This window comes from Mus caroli, chromosome 12 (assembly GCF_900094665.2).
Source record: "Mus caroli chromosome 12, CAROLI_EIJ_v1.1, whole genome shotgun sequence".
Lineage (NCBI taxonomy): Eukaryota > Metazoa > Chordata > Mammalia > Rodentia > Muridae > Mus > Mus caroli.
In genome coordinates, this window is record NC_034581.1 from 105,675,795 (window position 1) to 105,696,254 (window position 20,460).

The following is a 20,460-nucleotide window of genomic DNA, read 5'->3' on the forward strand; positions in this document are numbered from 1 at the left end:
CCCCCCCCCCCCCCAGTTCCCTTGGATATTGTATGCTGTAAAGTCTAGACTGGTCTGTGCCCAGAGCTTCCCCTACCTGGCTGTGGCCATTGGCCTTGAACGTGTGACTGGTGGGTATATGTGAAGACTGGCTTCCTGGCTTTATTAGCCCTCCTTGTAGTCACTCAGTGCGGGTGTGTGCCTGTGTCAGCAGGCACAGGGACTGCTCCTGCTCAGTGCTCAGTCCCTAGAGCTGGCAGAGCATCACTGTCCTAACTTTGTCCTATATTCTTCCTTGAGCAACTGAAATGTTTCTGTATTATTGTGTCAGTATATCCTTCATTAGGTATTGGCTTATTCTAAGGGACAGTTCAAATTGAAACAGGATAAATACATTATTTCTGTAAGTTCTCAGCCATATGGTTCTGCCTTGACTTGGGTTATTGGAAGTGTAAGTGTCTCTTATTTCCTCGGATGAAAGGATGCAGTGAGAGCCATACCGATGTGATGCATAGCTCGTACTGAGCCCAGAGTGTTTCCCTCTGTGTTCTAACTCTCCTCAGGCGTAGGCCTAGAAGCTTCTAGCTTCTGAACAATCTAATCTTCCAAGCTGACTGATTCAGTCCGGCTTCTCTCTACTTCTGCCTGAATTTTTCTGCTTGGCCGAATGCTAAATTTGGCAACCTGTTCTAATAATCTTCTGGCTCCTTCTCATCCTCGGGTTTGTTCTGTGGTCGCCTGTGTCTAGCTTGTTCTCTCTGCACCCTGCCTCTGTGAAACGCTATTCACACACACACCACCCGTGTTTCCTCTCTTGCTGCTCTCGTGTCGCCTCTCCTTGCTGTGCTGTTTCCATGTGAGTTGGGCATGTCCTATCTCTGACTCATTTGTCTGTTCCTCAGTTAGATGTCACTTTCAAATGTGGGTGCTTCCTTCTACAAACTAACCTCACTTTCATTGTTAGGAATTAAAGGTGTGTCCTAAGGACTTGTCTGTATTCCAGTCACATCACACTGCAATCCAGGGTATGTCTGCATTCAAGCTGCACCGCATAGACGGGAAGGGCTTTGGATGGGATCCCTTGTCAGAGCAGCCATGTTGCTGGATTAAAATCCATCTACAGGTTATAACCAGTTGTGAATTGAATTGTGTTTTTAGGTATTCTTAGAAGTGGTCAGATGCCACTTGTGGCCAGCAGACCCTCCTGATTGCTAGCCACAGTGTCTGGCCTGTGGCAGAGCCTGTCCTCCTTGCTTTCTGGTCTTGGTAGGTGCTCTCTCCTCATCTTGAACTTCTTTGTTGCCACCTGCAACTGCCTGTTTTTCTCAGCAACCCTGGTGTCCTTTGTGGGAAGTGAGATCTTGAGGCCCCAGGACTCTTGCCACTGTGGGCACTCATGTGTGGGAGCTTGCTGATGTGGCACACACGTGCCAGCGTGGCTCTCTGTCTGACCTGAGTTCCTGCTGTGGAGCTGCCACTCATCTCTGGCCCTGGGGACTGTGATGTGTCCAGTCTTCACTTGGTTTTTACGAGTATTTATTTTATTATTTTTTTATTTTTATATTTATCTTTTTTTTCTCTTATGCTGAAATTGGTTCCTAACAAACTTAGCATACTCACTCAGTTGTTTTTTGTTTTTTTTTTTTGGGTTTTTTTTTTTGGTTTTTCAAGACAGGGTTTCTCTGTGTAGCCCTGGCTGTCCTGGCACTCACTTGGTAGACCAGGCTGGCCTCGAACTCAGAAATCCGCCTGCCTCTGCCTCCCGAGTGCTGGGATTAAAGGCGTGCGCCACCACGCCCAGCCACTCAGTTGTTTTAATCTGTAAAAGTATGCGGTTGTTTTAAATAACAATACCAGCATATGGTCTCATAGATTTGAATGCTTGGTCCCCAGTTGGGGGAACTGTTGGTGGAAGTGTGTCCCTGGGAGTGAGTGGACTTTGAGGTTCAAAAGACTCGTGTCTTCCCCAGCATCTCTCTGTCTCTGTCTCTCACTGTGTCTCTCTCTGTCTCTCACCATCTGTCTCCCTGTCTCTGTCTCTGTCTCTCACTGTGTCTCTCTCTGTCTCTCACCATCTGTCTCCCTGTCTCCGTCTCTGTCTCTCATTTCTGCTCCTCTCTCTCTACCTCTCTCTACCTCCTGTGTGTGGATTGAGATGTGAGCTCTCGGCTACGGCTACAACACCACACCTGCCCACTGCCATCTTCCTGTCATGATGGTCATAGACTCACCTCTGAAATAAACCATTTCTTTTCTAAGTCGCTGTGGCTGTGGTGCTTTGTCACAGCAGTAGAAAACCTTACTCAGACAAGCAGCCCCTGCAGTACCATCAGCTGGCTGCACAGTTAGATGCACTCATTTCACTGCGTTTAGAGAAAGAAGTTCTTTTTCATTTTATTTGTATTGTGTCTTTACAAAACTTCTTCATGATTCCAAGACACAGTTAAATACTTTTCAGAAATCTTAGCTTCAAATCCTTCATTACAGTGACCAAGAAAATAGGTAGCTAGTATTTTTCCTGTGTTTCAGGTGGAGAAGAGCTGTTAGCTTTCTTAAAGACCCATACCCTTTCCAGATAGACAGTGCTAAGTGTTCAGAGCAGAGGAGAGGATTTGGATTAGAGCTCCCATCAGAAGGAACTAGAGAGAATGGAAGGAGTTTATGAAAGCTATTGACTGGAGTGCCGCATTTTATTCTAAAGTTTGGCTTAAACACTGTAAGCACCTCCTTAATATGGCCATGTTTCTGCTCTTTGAATCCATTTTTCTGTAAAGTTAACATTTTAGGAAAGGGAGTTACAGCCCACCCACCCCCATACCCACTCCTCCCTCCGCCCACTTCCTTTCTGGTAGACCAGCAGTTTCCTCTGAGAAGGTGCTGCCTGCTGCTGGACGTCTGCAGAGTGGCTTGGCCCTGGGCTCTGCTCCTTCCTCTCTGTCCAGAGGCAGGACTCCAGCTGTAGGCCAGGAGAACTATAGGCCTGCATCTCATCTGAGAGGGCTGAGCAGAGCTTTAAACCTCGTAGATTGTAGTGCTGGAGAGATGGATCAACAGCTAAGAAACTGCTCTCTTCCAGAACACCTGGCTTTGGTTCCCAGCACCAGCAGTTAGTTAATCCAGCAGTTAGTTAACCGTCGCCTGTGACCTCAGTTCCGGGGAGTCCAGTGCCATCATCTTCATACCTCCCTAAGTAGCATGTGTGTAGTGTACATGCAGGTGAGATAAAGCACAGATACATAAAAAGTAAAAATAATTCAATCTTAAAAGTCAACATCCTAAGTCGTATGTCTCAAGGAGTAATGCAGAGTTCCAAGGGCTGGTTTCTTCCCGTTGTACGCTCTTATCTGTATTTAGTTCTTTGATCCTGTCCGTTTGGGCGAGTTGGTCTGTCTCCCATTCTCTTTTTGAAGAGAAGAGGGCTTTTAATAAGAAACTAATCTTACGCTGACTGATTTAGAAGCACCGTGAGACCGTACCTCTGGATGTGTTTATGAAGCTGGTTCCAGAAGGGCTGGCTAAAGGAGGAAAGTCTATGGGGTACGCACCGCACTGGGGTGGGAGAGCAAGTACAAGGAGGAGGGAGCTGGGCTCCGCTCCCTGCTCCTGACTGCATGCAGTGCTGTGCGAACAGCTTCCCTCACCTTCCCACTGCCATGCCTGCCCTCTCCACTGCACTCAACCGAACCTTCAGATGGAGAGCTAAAATAACAGAGCAGCCACTGATGAGAAACTAAAACACTTGCTTGCATGGCCTCTCTCCTAGACTTTGCAGGGTAGGGCCAGGGCTGCTGCCACGGTGTAGCATCTGGCATCAGGAATCACCAAGGGAGCTGCTGTGCGGGTTTCCAAGAGGCATCTGTACTGTCTGCCGGCACACCTGTCTTCCACCACCTCCCTCCCCATCACCACTGCCTCACTGTGGGGCACTGTCCCCTGCTGGACTGGACCTCAGGCTGCTGTCTCGGCATGAGTGCCGCTTCGTCCTTTCTTGCTGGCAGGAGCCATTTTCTCTGTTTCTCCGATGCTTCCCTTTTTGGTTTTCCCCAGGCTTTCCAGTTTTGTGGAACATTCTTTTGTCAGCAGATGTACTTTTGTTTTTAGTTTCTAAGCTCAAAATTAAAATGTAGCCAAGTCACAGGAGTAGAGACCTTAATGCTGAAGGCAGAGGAAGTGTGAAGTCACCATTCGTTCTGCTGCAGCACATGTGTAAGCCAGGCATCTAAGGCGGCTGACAGAAACTGGAGAAGCTCTGTCCTCAGAAGATTACACACAGCGCATGCTGGATTAAATAAGGCCTTCGGATACAGTCAGTTCCCACCTGAAAATACAGCGGGTTGGAAGCAGAACACTCAGTCTGCATGAAGTGCAGCAGAGCCCTGTGTGGAACTAGAATACCTAGCTATGCCAGGACGAGGGCTCTGGGAATGCTCACTGCTGCTCACTGCTGGCTGTGACTCCTCCTCAGGTGTGTGTGAGTGGCTAAGTGCCATGTTCTAGCCTTGCAGTTCCCGGCACTGTAACTCCTTGCCTGGGGCGCCATTATTTCTGTTCAGTAAAAGCTACCTCGTCATGTGTCAAAAGCAAACATTCTTCTCCCCCTTGGTTTTCTTGAGGGTGGAAAGGGAGGTGTCGGCAATAGCCCCAGGTTCCATCCTGTGGGTGACCTTCCATGTCACCCAGATTTTTATGTGTTCAGTTTCTGAACATTGGAGACTCCCTGTTGTTTCCTCAGCTTGGGCTCTTACATGGTTAATAAAACCCTCAATGTTCTTCAAATGCTGTCTCTAATGCATTTGACTGAACCAGCATAATTTTTCTTCAATAAAATAAGTAAAGAATTTCACTAAATCTCAATTTTAGGACACTATGTGTATAGCCATGTAAAAATAAGTGAAATAAAAGTATTTCTATTGGGGGCTGGTGAGATGGCTCAGTGGGTAAGAGCACCCGACTGCTCTTCCGAAGGTCAGGAGTTCAAATCCCAGCAACCACATGGTGGCTCACAACCATCTGTAACGAGATCTGGCGCCCTCTTCTGGTGTGTCTGAAGACAGCTACAGTGTACTTACATATAATAAATAAATAAGCCGGGCGTGGTGGCGCACGCCTTTAAAAAAAAAAAAAAAAAAAAGTATTTCTATCCAGTCATGAAATCTGATCACAGTTTCCACAGTCTTCAGTTTGGAGAGCACCCAAAGCCACAGTTTACCATTTCTTCTGATGATTGTGCGTCTCCTGCAGGTGTCACATGGGGGTTCCCGAGGATGTCCTTGTGACAAACATTCTAGAAGTAATGTGGCTGTCTTAACTATGGGAACTTAATTTTTACAAATGGTTTTTTGTTTGAAGACTTTGAACTAAATCTTTGTTTGGGTGCTGAACTTGTAGGTATTGTCCCCACAGAGGATCAAAAGGAGTCTGGCGGGCGGTGGCTGCCATCTGCATCAGCTGTCCCCAGAACCTGTGCTCCATAGCTCATGCCAGTGTCCTTTGATTCTCTGTGTTCAGTTTAGCGTCTTCTCAGGGTCAGTTTCTGTGGGTAACTTCCAGCACCTCTGCTCTTTTCTACCCTGAACTTACTGTGTGGCGTGGGGTCATAGGCTTGCCATTTCCTGAGGTTGGTCATGGTAAGCAGTATTGCCCAGGCTGTGTAGAGGGAGCCAGACCCAGATGTCCCATCTCCTCAGTTTTAAGTAAGATTTCTTTTTCTAATTTGATGTGTGTGTGTGTGTGTGTGTGTGTGTGTGTGTGTGCACACGCGCGCGCAGGGGTCAGAATGCAGCTTGCAGGCTTCAGTTCTCTTCTGCTGCCATTCGAGTCCCAGGGACTGAGCTCAGGTAGTCAGACATGAGAGAAAGTCCTGCCTGCTCAGCCATCCCTCCAGCCTGAACTGTTTTATTTTTAAAGAAATGTTTGTGTGTGGATGTGTGTCTGCATGTGTGTCTATGCTGAGTGCATTCTACAGAGAGCATGAGAGCCCCTGGAACTAGAGTTGCAGATGGTTGTAAGCTGCTACATGGGTGCTGGGCATTGAACTCACATCCTCTGGAAGAGCAGCCAGTGTTCTTAAACCGTTGCCAGTTTTGTTAGTTTGTTGTTCTATCCCAGTTAGCCTGGATTCACTGTGTAGCTTCAGCTGGCCTTGAAAGCAGAGAGCTGCCCACCTAGACTTTCTTTTTACTTTTGGTCAAGCCATTAAGGGCTAGGTAAAGAGATTTTGTTTGTTGTTGCTGTTTATTTGTTTGTTTTAATTATAGCTGGGTGTGGTGGCACACATCTCTAGTCCTAGCATTCAGGAGGCAGAAGCAGGTGTATCTCTGAGTTTGAGGACACACACATGTGGTGAGGGTGTGATATGGTGTTGGTGTGAGTGTTCTTCCACCGTGTAGATCTCAGGGCTCAATCTTAGGTTGTTAGATTTTTTTGGCAGATATCTTTCAGCCCACTGAGCACCCCACCCATAGTTCTAAAGACAGGGTGTTATGTAGCTTGGGCTAGCCTCACATGCTAGGCAGCCATTGAGTCCATTCCCAACCACCTTCCCTATTTGAGGTCACTGAAGGCTTCTGTGTTTGTTTTGGTCGAGAGTGAGCGAGGAAGCAGTTTCTTACCCATGGTTAGCCTAGCAGTGACACAGAGGGCTGTAGCTCCCTGCCATTTCTGCAACCTGCCCACCAGCAGTTTCTCTGCACTTCTAACATAGTTCGGGGTTAAAAGTACCACACTGTTTCCATGAAGACCAAAAGTGTCAATATCTCAGGTTTGGGGGACTCCCTATGTTTTTATCACGTGGTCTTTGTTTTGTCTTTACATTTTAAAGCCTAAAAGTCATTCTGACTTTAGGGTCTTAGAAAACCAGGCTGCTGCCTAGATTGACCTGAAGATGGCACTTGCTGGCCCTGGACCCTTAATCTATGGTGTATGCCCTAGAGACATTTGTCCACGCGCCTCAGAAGAGCTGAGTTAGGATGTTGAGAGCCGACTGTGCATAATACAGAGGCTGGAACACCACTGTGCATGATAAGTAACCATTACCACACCAGAAGATGAAGTGTATCCCACAGTAAACATGAAATGTGAGTAACACTAGAGACATGGCAGGGGATTGACAGGAAGAGAAGCATGAGCTGGAGATGGTGGCTCACAGCTCGAATCCAGCATTTGAGGGGTTCAGGGGGGAGGTCATCTTCAGCTGCACGCTAAGTCTGAGGCTTGGACAGTGAGTCTGTCTCAGTAACACAAACAAGGGGCTGCAGAGGTGGCTGCTCCCGCAGAGACCCTGGTTTGGTTCCCAGCGCCTGTACGATAGCTCACAGCTGTTTAGAATTACAGCGTCAGAGGAGCTAGCACTTTCTTCTGGCTTGCTGGGCTCCAGGCACGCCTAGACTAGACATACATGTGGTCAAAACATCCATACACATAAAGCAAACAGAAGTTTTTAAATATGAGTGCAAGTAATAATCTTAAACAGAAAGTTCAGGTGCTGTTTCCATTTGGAGAGAGTTCAAGGATGCAGTAGCACACAGGCTCTGACCGAAGAGAGTTCTGCACATGGGCTTAGAACCTACCCACCACTTACCCTCCCCAAAGCACCGTCCTCAGGCCGGCTGACCACTTGAGAAGAAAGGTGGAGACAGGTCTGTAAGCAGCTATGAATGGGCCAGTGACCACCTTCCTGGCTCTTCAGGTCTATGCTGATATGGGAGCCTGATTGCTGAGCTGAACATTAAAAGTTTAAACCAGAAAGTGAGTCTTGTTCTTTTCCAAGATTTATGTACTCTAGACCTCTTATATTTCCACATGAATTTAAAAATTATCATATTAATTTTTGCATTACAAATCACGGCGGATCAGTGCTGGGCTGTGCCACGCACTCCAGCACCGCGCTGCATCCCATGCCCCCCTCCTTAGGAGGAAGCTTCCCTAGTGTGTGGTCAGGTCACTGTAGTGCGCTTTTAAACATTGCCACTGTGAGCACAGCAACTTGCAGGAAGCTTTCTGATGCAGAGTAAACAGAATATTATCTTTCCTTGTGATCTGGAAAGTGGGACAGTTCAGGAATTAATGTTCTGAATAGGATTATTAGGTTGACATCCAGCCTCTGAGAGTGTAGCATGCAGCAGGTGCTAAGTGTTCTGTGGGAAACACACTCCCCTAGTTGGGCTAGAAAGCATGGTCTTTAAATACAGCTTAAATATATTGCCTAGAAACACAGTTACTATACTGTGCATGCATGTGTGTGTGCGTGTGTGTGTGTGTGTGTGCATGCGTGTGTTTGTTTTAGAAAATGAAGCTGAAGAGGGTTGGGGTTGGCACACACCTTTAATCCCAGCACTCGGTAGGCAGAAGCAGTCGGAGCTCTGAGCCCAGCCAGGGCCACACGGAGACACCGTGTCTTGGTGGGGGGTGGGGGGGGTGAATGTTAGAAAATTAAAAGCAACCCTGTGGCTCCTGTGGCATATGACCTTCGTGTAATCTGTGTCCCTGCGGAGAAACTGTTCACACTATTTATAAGTAAAAGTAATCTAATTGTTAGTGTGCTAAGCCATGTGCTAAGACTCAGAGGATAGCAGGAGTGAAAGATACTTCAATGAAAAGTAGCATAGACTGGTAGATAATAATAATTCAAGTTTTCACGTGCTGATAAGAAAATTCTTCAGGATACATTGTTGGAAGCCAATGAAAACTATGGCTTAATTCAGATATTAGACACAGTTTATGGAGGGAGACACAGCTGCTTGCTTCTGCACTGACTGTGTTGCCGCACACATTGCTCTAAGCATGAGAAGGAATTGTCTGTGCTGGGTAGTAGCAGTCAGAGAATCTGGAATTATCTTAATTGTTTTCTAAGGGTCTGGACTGTCATAATAAAATGGGAATCTTAGGCCCCTTGCTTGTCCACAGCTCACAGCACTGTATGCCTTTAGCATTAAGGGTGAATGTGACCTGCTATATCTACTGTGTATTCAGTATCACAAGCTAATCAAATTTAAATTATATTATTTTGAGTTAATTATTTTTGTATTAGTTTACATCTAGATTTTACATTAAGATGGGAATTCACTCCCTTTATTAAAGCCCAGTGGCTTTAGTCTACTTTTAAATGGTATAGCTACCACCATTCTCTAATTCCAGAATGCTCTTACATTTCCACTGAGACGTCCCATACCCCAGCAGGACCTGTCCTGTTGGTTTTTTGTTTTTGTTTTTTCAAGACAGGGTTTCTCTGTGTAGCCCTGGCTGTCCTGGAACTCACTCTATAGCCAAGGTAACCTCGAACTCAGAAATCTGCCTGCCTCTGCCTCCCAAGTGCTGGGATTAAAGGCGTGCGCCACCACTACCCAGCTGTCCTGTTGTTTTTTGTTTTTTTAAATCCCAAACATTTGGTTTTGCCAGTAAAGACTCTGGAACCAGATGCTGGGGTGAAAGTCTGCTGCCTTAGAAAGGCAGAGAAGTACGCAGCTGACCTTCCTCCTCAGCTGACATCCCAAAAGGAAAAGCCCCCTGCCCTTCTCCAGGCCTTCACTAAACCCTCAAACCAACTGTCCCTCCCTGCTCCTTCCTGTGTGTCTATCAGTTTTCCTGACTTCCTCCTAACTTCTCTGGTTCTTTTCCTATGTTCACTTCCTGTCAACTAGGTGCTTGCTCTGCCTCTCATCCTGTGGTTGACTTTATTTAATCCTGTTTACAACAGACAGAAAGCTCTTGGATTAAAGGTGTGTGCTAGAGTGAGCTGCACCACAACTAGAAACAGGTTTTTTCAGGAAATGGCACAATTTGGGGGTTTATAATGTGATCACATATCCTACAGCACTGTTCACATTCTCCCCCTGGCTTCTGCAACGCTGGTCCCTGTCAGAAGCCTAAAGGTGGCTCTGTGGGTCTTGAGGGGATGAAGTGAATCCTGACAGACCTGCGTGCTCCTGGTATTCTGTGCCTTTTGTAGCAAATTGCTGCAAGGCTTCCGCTAATATGCCTGGTTTAGCTTTTTCTTTTTCTTTTTTTAAATCTGTTTGCTTTTCTTTGGCATTTTACAAAAACAAAGACCTGCAATTGTAATCTTTACTTGTTTATGTAGAGCACAACATGCCATATATAGAAAGAGAAAGATTATTCATCATTTGCTTGGTCAAATGGCCCCCATAGACTCATACATTTTAATGCTTTAGGGATGCCATTAGGAGGTGTGACCTTGTTTTAATGGGTGTGGCCTTGGAAGAAGTGTGTCATTAAGGGTGAACTTTAGTTTTTAAATGCCCTAGCCAGGCTCAGTGGTTTGATCTCTTTCTGATGTCTTTGGAACCAAATGTAGAACTCTCAGCTACCTCTCCAGCCCCGTGTCTGCTAGTGTCCTGCCATGCTCCCACCTTAGGACTAAGCCCCTGAACCTGTAAGCCAGCTTCAGTCAAATGCTTATTTGCTATAGCCATGGAGTCTCTTCGGAGCAGTAGAAACCCTAACTAAAACAGACCTTGAACCAGGAGTGGGGTATATCTGTGACAGGCCAGACCATGTGGTTTCTCCTTGGCAGAATGTGGACTTTGGGTCTTTGGATTAGGAAAGCATTTGGATGTTTTAAGTGGGGTTTGATGGACTATACTGTTAGGAGCATGGGAGACAGTGGTGCTGAGACTAATTAGATTATGATGGCCTGGCTCAAGAGGTTTCAAAGAAAAAGAATATTAGTATGTAGCCGAGAGAGCTTTCTTGTAATATTTTGACACTATCTGGCCGGTTCTCCCCACACCCACCCCAAATCTGTCTGAGGCTAAATTAAAGAATTACGGATTAACAGCTTTGGCAGAGGAAATTTCCAGACGGCCTAGTATTGACTGTGTTGCTTGGTTAATCGTGGGCGTGCTTATGCAGATTTATAATGAAGAGGAGGCAGCTGAGTGAGGAAAAAATACAAACTGTACAGTGTGAGGAGACAAGAAGCACCAGGACGTGTGGCGTCAAGTCCACTGTTCGTGGAGACAGAAGGAAAGGAAAGTGAGTGGTGGCCTTTAATCCCAGCACTGACGGGAGCTGGGATAGGTGGGTCTCTGAGCTGAAGGCCGACCTGCTCTATAGATTTAGTTCCAAGACAGCTGAGCTTGGGCAGTAAAGGAAGTTGTCAAAAACAGAAAGCTGGTGAAAATGTATTTGAACAAGGAGCCATGCTCGAGCTCAAGCAAACAATAGAACATGACAGCTTCGGTCATGTGGTTCTGGCTTTAGAGTCAAAAATACAAGAAATGGGTTATGGAATCTCCCTCCACAACTAAGGAAAGTTGTCCAGGCCAGGTCTGTGTCAGGGGTGTCCCTGCGTGGAGGTCTAGAGAGGCCATTGTGTGAAGCTGTGAAGGTGAAGCCTGGATTGCCTTGGGGACCCCAAGATGTTAGAGATGCCAGACTCATGGAATACTTACCAAGGAAAGCTGCAGACTGGGTATGGAGTCAGCTCAGGAGAGAGAAGTGCGTTTCAGTCAACAAACCTGAGCCGAGTTGGAGATTTGAACACTTGGACATGGGACATGGAGGGAGATACAGAGTGTGGAGCTTTTCCAGCTGGTGTTTGGTCTTGCTTTAGTCTACTCTTTCCTCACGGTGTTCCTTTTCCCCCTTTTGGAATGATAGGATATAGCCTACGCTGCTATATGTTGTAAGTATGTGGTCTGCTTTTGATTTTGATTGTATGAGGATTACAGTTAAGAAATTGCCATGAGTCTCAGGAGAGATTTTGGACTTTTAAACAGGGTTGATACTGATGACTATTTGAAGTTGTACTGAATGCATTTCTGCCTTATGATACAGCTTCAAGCCTATGGGGGCCAGGGAGTGGATGTGATGGTTTGACTAGGATGGTCCCCATAGACTCATATGTAGGCATAATGTTTTGTAGGCTGTGTAAAGTTTACCCTGGGGTTATTCAAATTCAGATTTCTCTGTCCTCATATCTTGTCTCAGTCCAGACATGGCATTGTGATGCTTACACCAAGAACCTCTTGTCTCAAGTTTGTGTAAATAGTTCTTACCATTATTCTCTGCCTTGTCAATAAATACCAATCACCCAATAAATAGCTGGGCAGAAATGAGAATAGGGTGGACATCCACCAGGGAGAGGAAGGAAAGAAGGAGGGTCACAACCATGGGAAGAGTGGAGGAATTGGAGTGATGGAGAAGGTCTGAAGAGCCTGATCAATGATAATATGCAAGTATCATGGGATGGGGCTGGAAAGTAGCCAGATTACCATAGACGTTTAAGATACATCATTTAAGCGGGGGCGGTGGTGGCGCACGCCTTTAATCCCAGCACTTGGGAGGCAGAGGCAGGTGGATTTCTGAGTTCGCGGCCAGCCTGGTCTACAAAGTGAGTTCCAGGACAGCCAGGGCTACACAGAGAAACCCTGTATCGAAAAACCAAAAAAAAAAAAAAACCAAAAAAAAGATACATCATTTAACTGCTCAGCTATTGAGGTGCAGTCTTAAGTAAATCTTGATTTGTGACGTTATTGGGGATTAGCATAAAGTAAATAAATACAGCCACCAGATTAATTCACTGTCACATTTATAGTAAGGACAATTCATTACACATATTTTTTAAGATTTATTTATTTATGTATATGAGTACACTGTAGCTGTATAAATGGTTGTGAGCCATCATGTGGTTGCTGAGAATAGAACTCAGGACCTCTGCTCGCTCCAGCCTAAAGAGTATTATATGTAAGTACACTGTAGCTGTCTTCAGACACACCAGAAGAGGGCGTCAGATCTCATTATGGATAGTTGTGAGCCACCATGTGGTTGCTGCGATTTGAACTCAGGACCTTCGGAAGAGCAGTCAGTGCTCTTAACGGCTGAGCCATCTCTTCAGTCCCAACTCATATATTTTAATGCTTAGGGAGTGGCACTAGGAGGTGTGGCCTTGTTGGAGTGGGTGTGGCCTTGTTGGAGAAAGTATATCACTCACTGGGAGTGTCCTTTAGAGTTCAAATGTCCAAGACAGAACCATTGACTCTTTCTGCTGCCTTGGATCCAGATTTAGAACTCAGCTACCCCTCCAGTACTATGTCTGCGTGAGTGCTACCATGCTTCCTGCCATGAGGGTAATGGACTAAACCTCTGAACTTGTAAGCATGCCCTAATAAAATGCTTTCTTTTATGAAAGAAGTTGGCTGTGGTCTTTTCATAGCAATAACTAAGTAGCTAAGACACTTAGAAACTGAGACTCAGTTACCCTTATCTCCTTCCTAAGACCCTTACTCGACATAGCTTCCTCAGCACTATAGAGCAGAGCATCAGACCAAAGCTATGAGGAGTTGAAATCTTTGATGGTCCTCACATTGCACAAAATTAGATCAGTTATTAAAGTCTTCTGTTCCTGAAGTCAGTTTGTCACAGAAAATGTTTGAGGTGAGCGGCCCATGCCTTGCCTTTATTAACTCAGTAAGTCCACACTGAGCCTGTTAGGCCCTGCTCTTTCCACGTGGGGGTTACCAGCCAACCGAAGAGATCCAAATCCCACCCCTCTCCACGTCTGCTGTTATCAGTGGGAACAGGCACACAGAGGATTGCTTGGAGCTCCTTCAGAGGAAGGAGGGGACATTGTGGAGTTGGCTGTTAGAGATACTGGAGTGTCCCTAGGGACATAGAATGGTTGGCGGCGGCGGGCAGCCAGTGATCCCTGCAGACCTTCCGTGTAGAACGTTTCCACACGTAAGCCATCATTCCTGTGAACAAGTTCCTCAAAGGCAGACTGCAAGCCGTCACTGGTCCCTTGAAGTCGTCCTGAAAACCGACTTACACGTCCAAAGATTTCGCACAAGGCTTCTTCAGGTTACCACAGCAGCACTCTCTTTTTATCAAAGCTCACTCAGGTGCAGCTAGACCATCAGCTCACTAATTGCTCTGCTGCTGACAGCCATTTTTGTATAGCCCTGGCCATGAAACATTTGCTCCTTGTACCTCAGAAAGAACAGCAGAAAGCAGTACGTGAGCAGGGCTCTGGGAAGAGGAAGACTCGCCTCTGCCCCAGCCGTCCGTCCCCTGAGTCCTTGTATCTGCTCTGCCTCTGCTCTGTGGGGTGCTTGGCCCTAGTTCATAGCTCTGAGGCCTATACTGGCGAGAGAAGTAAGGGGGACCCTGGAGGTGGGTGCCTCAGATACTGTGAGCTGACAGGATCTGGCCTATTTGGGTTTGGAGGGTTTTATTTTTATGGTTTTTTTGTTTGTTTTTGAGATGGTTTTCATGGGCCCCAAACTCACTATGTCTATGAGGCTGACCTTGCACTACTGACCTCCAGCCTTTGCCTTCTGAGTGCTAGGAGTACAGGTGTCACCATGACCCATTTTATTTGATGCTAGGGACCAAGTCCAGGCCAACTTTCTACCAACTGAACTATATTCGTGTCCAGTCAAACCCAGACATTTTTTAATTAGATGTTTTATTTACATAAAAGCCCCCTATCCCTTCCTCCTCTCCCCCTGCTCACCAACCCACCCACTCCTGCTTCCTGGCCCTGGTAGTCTTCTCTACTGGGGCATAGAGCCTGCACAGGACCAAGGGCCTCTCCTCCCATTGATGACTGACTAGGCCATCCCGACATTTTTTTAAGTAGGAAAAATAAATTGGGCAAGGCTCCAGTGTATTTTTGAAGAGAGCTGGTAACTTTTGACAGAGCCTGTCTAGTTAGCAGATCCACGGCATGGGGGAGGAAAAGGGTTGCGAGTGTCAAGGCAGGAGAGGAAACTCTGTATCTTCAAGGCCACCACAGGTGTCTTTCTCGGACCTGCTGAGGTGCACCAGAAACTGGGTGGGTGGGGCTGTGCAAGCTGAGCTGAGACAAAAAGTATATCAGTGCCCGTGTGCTAGAGCCACCCAGAGAGGTCTCTCACAGAGGAGGAGTGTGGCCAATCCAGCAAAAATGTTTCTGAGATCTCAACTGTCTATCATTCAAAATTCCTTGCTTTAAAACTTAACAGTGGGGGCTGGAGAGAAGGCTCAGTGGTTAAGAGCACTGACTGCTCTTCCAGAGGTCCTGAGTTCAATTCCCAGCACATGGTGGCTCACAACCATCTGTAATGGGATCCAATGCCCTCTTCTGGTGTGTCTGGAGTGTACTCATATACATACATACATACATACATACATACATTCATACATAAATCTTTTTTAAAAACTTAACACTGATGGTAGGATATCCAGAAAGTAAGGAAAGAGAAACCAGCCTTTCTGCTGCCATCTGAGCTCACTCCATCTGTGCTGTCAGCAATTATTTAGGGTTAATAGGTATTGATGCTAGCTATAATTTTCCTTAAAGTCAGTTTTTCCTTAGGAACCTAGTCAGCTGCTTTATGTTGTTGATTATTTTTGCTTACTTGCCTTCAAGACTCAGCTGATGGAACTGCCTGGTCTGGGATCCTTACGTCTCATCTGGGGAGTGCTCTCATTGCTCATCATGGGTCTTGCAGGTGGAAGGCAGAGAAACTGGTAGCCAGGTGTGGGAAGTGAACCTGCCCAGGGGCTCAGGATACCCATCCAGTTCCATGTCCCTCTAACAGGCCTGATCTTTATTCCTGCCTGTCCCTCAGCCCTACGAAGCCTGTGTTCCCCCACGGGCTCCATGTGACAATACCATGGCTCTGTTGTATGTGGGCTGACTCAGGGCACTCCAGGCTTGGTAAACTGAGGGCAAAAACAATGGCCTTTCATCTTGCGGGTACACTCAGACATGACTGCTGGTCTGGTTATACCTCATCTGCTGTAAGTGCTACTGCTAGGACAAGAGATGGTGTTCTAGACACAGGCCTAAGTCGGTCTATAACAGTATGCTGGGAGTTATGGTCAGGGAGCTAACCAGAAGATAAAGCTGACCAAACATGGCTGCTGCTAGGGCTGAAGAGATGGCTCAGTGGTTAAGAGCCTACAGTTCTTGCAGAGGACCCAAGTTTGACACCAGCTCTAGAGGATCTGTTGCCTTTTGCTTCCAAGGGTGTCTACATTAAAGTGTGTCTCCACATGTAGATCACACACACACACACACACACACACACAATTAAAAACAAAATAAATCTTAACAACAATAGCTACTGCTTTGGCCAAATCGTTGCAATGAAGTTCTGGCACAGAAAGATATTCTGGGGCTGGAGAGTTGGCTCAGTGGTTAAGAGCACTGACTGCTCTTCCAGAGGTCCTGAGTTCAGTTCCCAGCACCCACATGGTGGCTCACAACCATCTGTAGTAGGATCTGATACCCTCTTCTGGTATGTCTGAAGATAGCTACAGTGTACTCATATAAATAAAAAGAATAAAATTTTAAAAAAATAAAAGAAAGAAAAATATTCTGTGTATTTTAAAGAACCTTGCAACACAATTCACTAAGTATATTTTTCAGGAATATTCTGAATGGCAGTGTTAACGGTAGGATCTGGTTAAAGTAAAAAGAAGGTGGTCACTTGGTCATGTTTCTTATTCCATGGCAGACTAAGGCTGGGAAGGGTCCTGGTGCCCCATTTAAACACCAAAAGTACAGACCTCGGCACGGGTGCTTCTCTCAGCCATGTATGTTGGGCCTTTTCAAGGGTTCAGGGGTTGACTGACAGTTCTCATTACCTTTCTCCGGGCAGAATTTCACTTTCCTAAGATGGAGTCAAGCAAAAAGATGGATGCTGCTGGCACACTGCAGCCTAACCCACCCCTAAAGCTGCAGCCTGATCGCGGCGCAGGGTCCGTGCTCGTGCCGGAGCAAGGAGGCTACAAGGAGAAGTTTGTGAAGGCGGTGGAAGACAAGTACAAATGCGAGAAGTGCCGCCTGGTGCTGTGCAGCCCGAAGCAGACGGAGTGTGGCCACCGGTTCTGCGAGAGCTGCATGGCCGCCCTGCTGAGGTGGGTGCCTGCCAGGGCGCAACCCCCGATCACCTGCTTCTTCCAAGACCTCCAGCGTGGGGGGCCTTTAGAGCAATTCAGGCACAGCTTATGCTTGAGTGCCTGAGACCTCCGTACCTTGCCCTGCCTGCTCACATCCCACTTGCCCAGGCCTCTCCGTCCACAAAGCTTCAGTGCCTCCCATCTGCCTGGCTGGACTCTGTGCAAGAAGCATATGCTTTATGGTGTTCATGTCAAATGATCCTAAGTCCTTAAAATGGAAGGGTGCCCTGGGCCAGGAGACAGGAAGGTCAGGGTCACATGCAGAACAGAGCAGGTGGCTGGGCTGCATGCTTGCCTGGGGGTCCACAGAGATCTGGGGTACCAAGACCCTAGAAGCTCATGAATCTAGTAGTTGCTATGATAAAGTCACAAGGGCAAGTTGGGATTTGGAGGACAGCAGTTGAGTCAGCCAGGGAAGAGCATATTTATATTTGCCAGGCACTGTGCTTGACACTCAGGCCACTGCAAGACACACTGTGCCGTCAGTGCCCCCAGGACACATTAGCTTCAGAAGGCCACAGAGTTTTTCTCATCTGGTCACTCACACCTGGGTGCCTGAGACCGAGGCCGAGCCCAGTAGCCAGGCTCCTGTGTGTCCCACACCCTCAGCACATCCATTCACGTGTCCCACACAGCCCACTTGGTTTTGCTGAGGGTAAAAGGACCCAGGTTGAAATTGCCGATGACACAATAGGTTCAGCACCCAACTTGCCTGGAAGAGGACCTGGAAACCACTTGGGCTCAGGAGAGGCCTGTAGTGGGGTTTCCTGGAGGATAGATGCAGCTCCCCTGTGCAGGTGAGTTTGTAGATCGCCCAAGATCAGAGCATCAGAAGGACTTCAGTATTTGTGGGTGCACCTTCCAGAGGCTCCCCTCCAAGAACCACTGTGGCACCAACATGTCACTCTCATGGTCATTAACTCGTAGTCATTAAGTCTTCCCAATGGGACTGAGCTACTGAACGTAGTAGCATGTTTTAAAGTTCAGTGCTTTTTCTCCTGTGGATTACTATTTAAACTCAGTTTTCAACAGCATCCTGGAGCCCTGCCTGTTGCTGCAAGCTCGAGCAGGCCTGACTACAAAGGAAAGCACTCTGTGCTGTGAGCCTGGGGGAGGGGCTGACTCCTGCTCTAACATACTTATTCTGCTTCCTTCAGCTCCTCCAGTCCAAAATGCACAGCGTGCCAAGAAAGCATCATCAAAGACAAGGTATGCTTATCCATTTCCTTCCTTCAGACAGAGGCTTGCTCTATAGTCGGGATCCCCAAACAGAATGGACCTTCTTGCCCCAGCCTCTGAGTGCAGGGGTGTACCACCCTTCTGGGCTTTTGAGATGGCTGACACATTTCACATAGCTTACGTTTGATGCTGTGGAAATCAGTTTAATTTTCTACTTGATTTATCATTGGGAGGATGTGCACGCGTGCGTAGTGTTCACACGGAAATCAGAGTACAACCCTGAGGAGTTCTGTCCTTCTCCCCTTAAGTGGGCTCTAGGGAGCAAACTCAGGTTGCCAGGTTTGCACAGAAAATGCTTTACCCTCCGAGCCACCTTGGTTTCCCATAGCTTTTGTACAATGCATTGAAGTTCAGTTTTGTTTTACTTTTAAAAATTAAACTGGGTATGGTGTTGCACACCTTTAATCCCAGTTCTCAGGAGGCAGAGGCAGGTGGATCTCTGGGAATTGGAGGCCAGCCTGGTCCTCATAGCAAGATCCAGGACGGCCAGGGCTATATAATTGAGACCTTTTCTCAGAAACACTTATTACTTCCGTGGGGAGGTGAGGGTGGGAGTCTAGGTCAGGCTAGCCTTGAACTCACTCAGTAGCGGAGGTCGGTCCTTCTCCATCTCCCAATGCCCAGGATCACAGGTGTGCACTCCCACATCTGGTTTCTGCAGTGCTGAGGGTCTTTCTCAGGGCTTCGGTGTGCTAGATAAGCACACCACTAACTGATGTACATCTCCAGTCCCTCGGGGTTGGTTGGTTTGCTTGAGATAGAGTTTTCCTGTGCAGCTCTGGCTGGCCTTGAAATCCCAGAGATCTCTGCCTCTGCCTCCACACATAGCAAGTCCCTTGGTTTTCCCCCTTTGTTTTGATTTTTGAGATTAGATTTTCCTATGTTGCCCAGGCTGGCCTGAAGCTCACGGCAGCCCCCCACTTCAGCTCCTAGGATTGCAGCATGTTCCAGAACACTCCCTTGTAGTTTTGCCAGTGGTGCAGCAGGCTCCATGGCCCAGCATGTGCTGTGTGAGCACCCGGGCAGACTGGGTGTGGAGGAGGAGCCCAACACAGCCTTCAGCTGTGCCTCCTGCAAGGCGCACTGGCCTCTACTGTCCTCTAGCCCTGCTTGCTTTGCCCTTAGCAGTCTCAGTCTGACCTGTTCATGCCATGGGAAGTCCTGTACGGAGTCTGTCTGGAGCTGTGAGAAGTGCTAAGGTGCCTGTTGTGGCAGTGGGGTCTGTGGTTGAATCGCTGCCATCTTGTAGTTTTCTGTCTCATACAGCTTATACTCAACTTGGAGACACTAGCTTTTACCTCAGACATGCCAGTGGGAGGCTGTTTAAATGTGTTCTTGCTCCCCCTTACCAGTGTCTTGAAGTGCATAAGCAATGAATGAGATCAGCTGCTGTGTGCCCACATGGCTGTCAGCATTGGCAAGCTTAGAGTGGGGACCACTGAGGCCTCCCCTACCTTTTTCCAGAAGAACCTGATCCCTCCCCTTTTCTCTGGCACATGGCCACTCACAGACTGCTAAGCCCTTCCAGGTACATTTGTAGCTTGAAACAGCTCATTCTCAAGGACCTAAATATCAATAAAAATGCGTGTGGTTCCAATATTTTGATTAATGAACCTAACAATTTTTAAGTGTAAGCTATTAAAGTCCACACTAAGAATCTTGCTCTGGGGTTTCCTGTCAAAAGTATTTTCAAGTGCTGGACTTGCTGGTCAGGGCAGCCCAGGTCAGGCTGCTGGCCACAGGGGCTGACCCCTGGGCTCTAGGAAGAACGGCCTCTGATGGAACTTGTTCTGGATAGGAGCGGGGAGTCAGCCAGCCCTCAAGCTGCTTCTTATCAAACTAGCTGCTGAAGACCTCAGTCAGTTGTCCTAAGAAGCAGGTCACTTAGCCTTTTCTTAAATGGCAGTGTGCCTTCCTTGTTCTCATGAATTGACAAGTGTGACTGAGAGAAAGAAGGTAAAGCTACAAGCTAAGGTACCTTTTAAAGTATCTCGGTCTCATTCCAGGCTGTCCTCAAACTCAAACTCACAGACTCATTCTTCTGCCTTTGCTTTCTGAGTGCTGGGTTTAAAGGCAAATACTATAATACCAGCTTCCATCTTAAGTTTGAAACAGGGTCTGTCACTGACCCTGGGGCTTACTGATTGGATAGACTAGCTGGCCAGTAAGCTGCAGACCCTCCCACCCCCAGGGATTACAGGTGCATACCATCCCCCCAGGGATTACAGGTGCATACCATCCCCCCAGGGATTACAGGTGCATACCATCCCCCCCAGGGATTACAGGTGCATACCATCCCCCCCAGGGATTACAGGTGCATACCATCCCCCCCAG

The 20,460-nt window shown here is 47.3% G+C and overlaps 1 protein-coding gene across 7 annotated transcripts in view; it reads left to right on the forward strand.

Annotated features, from left to right (window-relative positions):
• Window positions 1-20,460, forward strand: part of Traf3 (TNF receptor associated factor 3) — a 102,994-nt gene that overhangs the window by 55,793 nt on the left and 26,741 nt on the right. For all 7 annotated transcript variants that reach the window (XM_021179131.2, XM_029484674.1, XM_029484672.1 and 4 more), the window contains 2 exons: window positions 16,587-16,845; window positions 18,045-18,096. In XM_021179131.2, the coding sequence (XP_021034790.1) occupies window positions 16,604-16,845; window positions 18,045-18,096 (294 nt within the window). In that variant the 5' untranslated portion in view covers window positions 16,587-16,603. The remainder of the gene's footprint in view (window positions 1-16,586; window positions 16,846-18,044; window positions 18,097-20,460) is intronic.